Source organism: Macaca fascicularis, chromosome 2, assembly GCF_037993035.2.
Source record: "Macaca fascicularis isolate 582-1 chromosome 2, T2T-MFA8v1.1".
Taxonomy (NCBI): Eukaryota; Metazoa; Chordata; class Mammalia; order Primates; family Cercopithecidae; genus Macaca; species Macaca fascicularis.
Window position 1 is genome coordinate 155,805,371 of NC_088376.1, and position 8,481 is coordinate 155,813,851.

General features: G+C 49.7%; 1 protein-coding gene across 2 annotated transcripts in view; it reads right to left on the reverse strand.

Moving 5' to 3' along the window:
* The window catches only part of PODXL2 (podocalyxin like 2), a 43,507-nt gene extending 35,224 nt beyond the window's left edge, over positions 1-8,283 (reverse strand). For both annotated transcript variants that reach the window (XM_045385585.2, XM_045385584.2), the window contains exon 1: positions 8,169-8,283. In XM_045385585.2, coding sequence (XP_045241520.2) covers positions 8,169-8,241 — 73 coding nt within the window. In that variant the 5' untranslated portion in view covers positions 8,242-8,283. The remainder of the gene's footprint in view (positions 1-8,168) is intronic.
* Positions 8,284-8,481: the final 198 nt, after the last annotated feature.

Genomic DNA, 8,481 nt, shown 5'->3' on the forward strand with positions numbered 1-8,481 from the left:
AGCAACTTCATCACCACCAGCCTTGCTCTACTCTTCTGTGTAATAAGGACAGCACTTCCTACCATGCCTCCAGTGTGAGGGGCACCAAATGAGGTAATTCCTGAGCCATGTGTGAAAGCTGCTCTACAAAGAGCTTCACAAACCAAAGTATTCTACAAATATTGTGTTATTATCCTTTATAAAAAACAGAGACCTGTGAAGTTCATGGCCTGGGGAAAAAAATTTTAAAAGACACCATGGTATCTTCAAATACATTAAAAGGTTGATGTGAATAAGAAGATCAGAGTGATTCTATGTGGCCTCAAAGCCAACGCTGGGGCTAAGGAGGCATCAGAGCCTTAGCATCTGACCAGGGCTAGTAACATCTGTGCCAACCTTTAAGATCCCGTAAAGCTCTGTCTCTCAATAAAATAATTCACACGTCCAACTCTGAGCTTTAGAAAGTACCATCATAACTAGAGGGTGGGGCTGGGTGCAGTGGCTCACACCTATAAATCCCAGCAGTTTGGGAGGCTGAGGCGGGAGGATCACTTGAGGTCAGGAGGTTGAGACAAGCCTGGCCAATATGGCAAAACCCATCTCTTCTAAAACACAAAAACTAGCTGGGCGTAGTGGCACACGCATATAGTCTCCAGCTACTCAGGAGGCTAAGGCAGGAGAATCGCTTGAATCCCGAAGGCACAGGTTGCAGTGAACCAAGATGGTGCCATTGCACTCCAGCCTGGGCGACAGAGCAAGACTCTGTCAAAAAAATAAAAATAAAAAAATAACTAAAGGGCGGGCATGCTGTGACCCTGGGCAGGTGGGAGGCACTGCTGTGTTGCCAATGCTCCTGAGGACTGCTCACAGGAGAATGCCTTCTGCCAAGTCCAAACCAAGAAGCCATCACACCCCATCCAGAATGTCTTCTGTTCGCCTCGGCACCACGTCCATGGTCAAAGATTCTGCTTCCAGGTAAGCCCTGGCTCCATGAAGCTGAAGCCATGTTCCCGGAGCCTGTGTCTGAATCCCTGACTCAAACAGAGAAACAACCATCTCATATTTTGTGGTTTCTTTGAGCCAAAGGCATTTAAAAGCCAGAGAAAGCCAAGACAATCAATTTTGGGTCCACTCCCCTTGAAGTTCCCCTTTGTTCCTGGGAGAGGATGAATTAAGAATATTGGATTCCCTCTAGCCCAGACTTTCCCATGACCTCTTCCACTCTAATTTCCTCTTTCCATCATAGGGGGACCCTAAGCTACTCTTGGATTTTTTCCTAGCCCAAATATTACAGAAGAAAGCAGTATCTATCCCCTACTAGATAGATGGGAAAGAGACAGTGTGCCAAGTCCTACCACAAAACAGAACCTTCTTAAGGTTCTTCCTGAGAGGGGTTATCCAATGATGTCCCAATTAATAACCTACAATAACACACATCTTTGCAATGAGACTTTGTAGCTCCTCCCATCAAGAGATGAAATCTAATTCTCCACTCCTTGAATCTGAGCTACCTTTGTGAGTTACTACACAAGACAACGCAGGAGAAAAGATGATGTGCCATTTCCAAGGCTAGGCCTCAAGATACCTTGAATGCTTCCATTCTCTCAGGATTTTGCTCAAGGCTATCCTTCAGGAAAACGGGAGCCCATGCAGAAGACAGCCAGGTCAGCTCAGTGTCCTAGCTGAAGTCCCAAAGTGAGAGAGCCAGACAAGAACCGGCAAAGGTGATAAACAGTTGATGACAAACTTGAAGGAGTTCAGCTGAGACCAGAACCACCCAGCTGATTGCAGCCTAAATTGCCAAACTACAGAATCATGAGCTAAATAAATGGCTACTGTTTAAATCCAAAGCTTTCAAACGAACCAGCATGGAATCACCATGAGGGCTTGTTAAAACAGAGACTGTTAAGCCCACCCTAGAGTTCTGAATCCAGTTGGTCTGTGATGGGGCCCAACAATTTGCATTTCTAGCAAGTTCCCAGGTGATGCTTCTGGTCCAGGGATCAGATCTCGAGAATTGAGAATCTGAAACCACTAAATTTTGGGGTGATTTATTACACAGAAATAGCCAACTGATACATTAAGAAAAATTATAAATCGAGTTCTCCTTTTGGATCAGAGTAGTGTTTAAATGGTTAAATTCCATTCATTCATTCATCCATTCATTCATTCATTCTTCAACCGAAAAGCCTTTATTAAATGCTTTTTTGGACTAGGCATGATCCAAGGCTATGTTGCTACAGAAATAAGAAAGATATAGTCCCTGCCCCCAGAAGGGTCAGTTTCTACTACAGAGACCAGCAAGAAAACAAATCATTATGCAATAGTGTACCAGTGACCATATAACTCTGTTTGAGCCACAGGGTTAGTAGGGCAGGGAGAGAGATCTCAAAGTTAGCTACTAACAGAGCTGCTCATGGCACTGTACTGACTGTGCTCAGTACACTGTGAAGGAGAAAGGAGGCTGGAGGAAATAACAGCACCGGGAGCTCAGGAACATGTGTTCAGTTTCCCATTCTCTAGGGTAGACAACCATGCCACTCAGGGGGGCACATGGCTGAAATGCCCCACACTTCACGATAAAGAAAATAGCAGGGAAGATATAGAAACATAAGTGTGTAGACATGAGAGACGCCTCCATTAGAATTAGTCCTCATAGTGCTTCACCGCTGGAAGAAAAAGAGAGCTCTTTTACAAACCCCTAGCATTTCCCCCTGCACCCATCTGTCCCGCACACTGCCCTCTAATCAGCACTGCTCAGACTGAAATGTGTGTTAGTCACCCGAGTCTGCTGACACAGTAGGTGTGAGTGATACTGCTGGTCCCTGGATCACACTTTGAGTGACAACGCTCAGAGAGGTCTTTTTATTGATTTTATTTTTTCATTTTTATTTATTTTTGAGTTTCACTCTTGTTGCCCAGGCTGGAGCGCAATGGCGCATTCTTGGCTCACTGCAACCTCCGCTTCTCGGGTTCAAGTGATTCTCCTGCCTCAGCCTTCTGAGTAGCTGGGATTATAGGCGCCTGCCACCACACCCAGCTTATTTTTTTGTGTGTATTTTTAGTAGAGACTTAGTTTCACCATGTTGGCCAGGCTGGTCTTGAACTCCTGACCTCAGGTGATCTGTCCACCTCGGCCTCCCAAAGTGCTGGGATTACAGGTGTGAGTCACTGCGCCTGGTCAACTTTTTTTTTTTTTTTTTTGGAGATGGAGTTTCTCTCTTGTTGCCCAGGCTGGAGTGCAATGGCGCGATCTCAGCTCACTGCAACCTTCACCTCCCGAGTTCAAGCGATTCTCCTGTCTCAGCCTCCGGAGTAGCTGGGATTACAGGCATGTGCCACCACGCCTGGCTAATTTTGTATTTTTAGTAGAGACGGGGTGTCACCATGTTGGCCAGGCTGGTCTCAAACTCCTGACGTCAAGTAATCCGCCCACCTTGGCCTCCCAGAATGCTGGGATTATAGGCGTGAGCCACCACACCCGGCCAAGAGGTCTTTTTAAAATGCAAATCTGGTTCTATCATTCTATCATACAGGTCAGATCCTTTGAAAAGGCAGAGAAGGCTCTCATAAACTGACCATTACCTCCTCTCCCCTCTCTGTCCCCACCTTCCCCAATCATACTCTATGCTTCAGACAAACTGACTACCTGCAATTTCCAGAACACAGCCGTCTCTTTTGCCTTTGAGTCTTTGCACATGCTCTTCTGCTTGAACATCCATATCTCCCTATCTCTGTTCTGTCCCACCACCCACCTGCTAATTCTCACTCCTGCCTCCAGTCTCAGCTTCCAAGAAGCTTTTTGTGGCCACTCCAAGTCTGGATGAGGCACCACTCCTCTCTATCACAGCCTTCTCAACAAACTACTCTCACTCCACTTTTCTCACCAAATTGTAACGACCTTCACAGTGCCTCCACTGTAAATGAGAAGTCCCTTGTGTCAATTCCACTCTGGAATTCCAGTGCCTAGCACAACCTTTTACACACACTGGGGACTCAATAAAGGTATGAATAAATAATTAGTAGTCTAGTCCAACTTTCTTGTTTTACAAATGAAATAACTGAGGCCTTGTGGGATTAAGGTCAAACAGCTAGTTAATAGAGGAGCTGAAATTAGCTGGTTTCTCCCCCACAAAAAGGTCTTGCGGATGCTCCAGAAGGAAGAATGGAAAGCTATTACTTGTAGGGCTGGGTACCTTCCTTCCTCCAAAGGATACACGAAAGAAGATAATATGTAAGACAGCTTAAATATTTCATGCGCTTTAAGGGCCAGGGAAAGAAGCCAGAGCTGAAAACTAGAAGATACCCCTTTCCAAACACTGCCCAGGGTCCCCACAACCAATCCAATCAATTGAAGGAACCTCTTCTCTTGAAAAAGACCAAATTAGTAAAGTGACTCCCAATGTTTTCACCAGCAAGAATCTCTTTATTTACATTTCCATGTGGCTCCTGTGTTTGGAAATTTTTCATCTATAAACTGTACTTATTTAATAGTTATTTTCTAATTTTTGAAAAGTGAATCAGAATCATGTAATACTGCCAATCAGATGTGATACCAATTACAATTGAACTTTGGTTTCAGGTGGGCTGTGCTCTTATTAGAGGTAAAATTTCTATTAGACTGTCGATTACAAAGAAAAATATAGTCACTCCTGAGCTCCTATTCTGTGCCAAACAGTGTGTTAGGCCCTTCCTGGGGGTGCAACAAGAGACAGATGAACAAGAGACAGGCTTTGCCCTCAGGAAAATTACCAACTCTTGGGAAGTGAAATCCTAAGTTATTTAGGGGATGTCAGCCGATGCAACAGACTGCTTTGCAAAAGCAGTATCCCCAGGGCTGGCAGGGAGCCAAAATACAAGAAACAGATCTGGAAAAACTCATTTATGCATTCCAGGAAGAAAAAAGCCAACTGATGGAAAACGTTTATAACAATTAAATAATACGCACTGTATAGGTTCCCAGGGCATCCGGGCAGCCTGCCTTTGAGAGGGCCATGAACTGGAGATCTTTATCTGCATGCTCCAACCTCCAGCAGGTATGCTGGGAAAGATATTACTTCAGCCTTGTTAGAAAAGGGTAAACTGATTCTCCCTAAGAATTTTGAAATTCACTCTCTACAAACACTGAAGGATTAAACACGGGTTGTCTCTCAAACCTTGGCACTCTCTCTCAGAGCTGAACTGTGGCATGGCAGGGAGAGGCTGTGGCATGGCAGGGGGAGGCTGCTGCCGTCTACACCCTACCCTGGCTCCTCGGAGTGGCTTGGAACTCAAGAAGACTGCTCTGCCCTCTCCAGGTCAGTGTGCCCAGAGGAGCCTGTTTCCTTCCCCACTCTAGGGGATAAAACTTTCTAGTCAGTCCAGCTCTCTGTGCACAGGACTGTGGTCTGGTGTGTTTGCCAGGCCTCTTCCCTGTCATTTCCATGGCTCCAGTGAGCCCCCACCTCTCTAGGCTCTCTCAGCTGTCAAGCCAGGAACCACAACCTTCCTCTAACATCTCTCCCTTTCCTTCTTTGTCTTCCCTTACCAATGGTCTGATAGGAATTGGCAAAGATTTTGAAAACCCTACTGAAGAAAAAGGAATCTGGTATTTTCTGGTTTTTCATTCCTTTTCCAGTAAAAAGTTTCATTTTCTTAAAGTTATTTTTCCCTCTAATAACTGTTTTGTCTTTATATAGACCTTGATATTTTCAAAGGCCTTGGCAATGGGTAATTATTTAAGTAATTACAAGAGGTTACTTCTTTTCAAATTTGCCCACCATAAGATGACACCAAAATAGTAGCTGAGACCTAGCCATTCTGTGTATAATTAGTTTTGCACTTAATAATTAATCTACCTTAATTGAGACCCCACCTGACTTAAAATTTCAGAATTACACTCTGCTTGTGATTGATTTCCTTTTTCCCTCAGCACCTATAATTTTCTGTTACATCATCACACCCAACAGAGGAGAGAGAAAAAGACGGCACATGAAAAGGATTAGGGGATCAGCCTCAAAGAACTGAAAATCCGACCCAAACAAACACAGAAAGAGGGAAAGGAAGCAGGCTGACATTTGGAGAGGTGAAAAAAACAAGACCCCAGCCATCCTCATGTTTTATTGTACCTTTCCAAATCAGTCCCTGCAATCTGCTCCTGGTGCAAACCTCCTTTCTGATTTTCACCATTAGCTACACCCCATCTTTCCCCTAAGCAGGGGCTTTGAATTTCAGTCCAGTCTCCCTAAGCTCTTGGCAGACACCAACATGGGAGGGGCCATGCAGCATCTGTCACACAGCCCCTTACCCTTGAGTGTCAGTGACAACAGGAACTGCCGAGCACAGTTACGCTACCTCCACTCCGTAAGCACCAGAGAAACAACGCTGACAGGTCTCCGAAGAGCTTCCACACAAAGGTGTGTAAGAAAGAGACACACTGCTAGTCACACACACATGGCCTCCAAGCATGGGCTAAGAAGTACGTCATGAAGAGCATGCATGGGAGAGAGAAGCAGGGAGGCAGGCTGCCCACAGTCCTCACTGCTGGTCACATAAGCACATGGGCAGTTACAGCTGGGCCTGGGTCCTTACGGATGTTGCTCGCCAGTTCTGGTTTACAACTGTCACACAAAGAAGTAGCAGATCAATCGATTGATGTTTGTTTGTTGAATATCGCCTTCTTCCAAAGAGGATTTAAGGCGTGAAGGAACGGGTGGGTTTGTGTGTGTCTGAGCCAACACTGATGGACATGTTTTTCTGTGCACACCACCTAGGGCCTTTCTTCATCCCTAGACTGACCGTGGAGAAAGTGTACCCTCCCTGAACTGAGCCTTCCCATGACATGCACAGGAATGTGTGAGGGACTGCTTTCCTCTCCCAGCCATTTACCCTGGAATTCTGCCACTCGGAGCCCCAGGGTCATGGCCCATCTCAAGCAAAGACTGTTCCTCCCTTCCCATAGAGACCCTTCAGTAGTTTCTCTTTCACTCACACACATCTGGATATAAAGTGCCTGTGTCTTCATGGGTCGGCTGTGTGGGAAATGTCCTGTGCACACTCCTACATGCACATACACACATCATACTAAGGCGCTATTCTGATGTGTGCATTAGAAGTGAAGTTACTCACAGCTGGCTGAGTGTGTACGGGCACACATGCACACTTGCTCATCCGGGTACTCCTCCAGCAGCACCAGTCACACCTTAACATACACCGTAACACACTCCCTCTGCTGCGCCACTGTGTGCAGGAGCTGCTCAGCTATGACCTTATTTGACCCACCTTTGCAGACAGCCCTTCTCCCCGCCATTTCCATAGTGGCCGCCTGCCTCATGGGCTGTCACACCGCATGCCCACCTCCCTACACACCCCCTCCACTAAATCCCCGTCTGCGCTGGAAGCCATCAGGAGGCCCGTCTCTTTCTCTCTCAGGCAGACAGATCCCTTTCACACCTGTGCCACACCCCCAGCCCGCCACGCACCCACACGGCCCGCCGCCCGGCGTCGCTGCTGAATGGAAACCACACATCCGAGTCTCACACCTCCCTCGTGTGTGAGCTGCGTGGGAGCCTCCCGCCGTGTGCTGTCACGGGCCTTCCGTGGCTGTACGCCCGTTTTTGTCAGCTCCTAATCGAGTCGCCCAGAACAGTGGAGAATATCCATTCACCGTGACACACTCACACACTCCCTCCCGGCAACGCCACACGTAAACAGCCACCCGCGCCTCAGCGAACCGCCCCACACTCCGCCGGCAGCCCCTGGGACCTTCACAATGCAGCCTCCTCCCCGCGTAGCTGTCACACACGCCCCCTCCCCCGAGTGCGCAGGCACACAATACACACTCGCACACACACATGCACACGCACACACATGCACACCCACACGTGCGCGCCCCCCCCGGCCTGCGAGGCAGTAGCCTGCGCACCTGCCCCTGCGAGCCACGGCGTGGGGACCACCGTGCTGTGTCCCAGCTTCACCGCCGCGCCTCGGTCAAGGGGTCGCCCCGCACGCCAGGCGCCCGCCGCGGCCCCCCACGCACCCACTCCGCGTGCGCGCGTGTCGGGGCGGCGCCGCGGCCCGGCCGGGACACGCTCGCTCCCGGCCTCGCCGCACGCTGGTCCCTTTGTTGGCGGCCCGGGGAGCTGTCCAGCACCGCGCCCGCGCCGCCGCCCGCCCGCCCGCGCCCGGGCCCGGGCCCGGAGCGCACTCACCTCCAGCCAGCAGCAGCAGCAGCAGCAGCGGCAGCAGCGGCGGCAGCCGGGCGGCCCGCAGTAGCCGGCCCATGGTGCAGCCGTCGCCGCCCGCAGCCGCAGCGGCGCGGCGCCCGGGCCCGCGTCAGGGGCCGCGCGGGCGGCGGCGGCGGCGCGCGCCCGTCCCATTGGTTCACGTGGCCGTCACTCAGGCCCGGCCCCGCCCGGCCGCGTGCCGCGGGCGCGCCCCCGCGGAGAATAAGCGGACGCGCGGGTGGCCGCCCCTCCGCCCGTCCCCCCCACGCCAGGCCGTCCAATCAGCACCGCGGAGGCT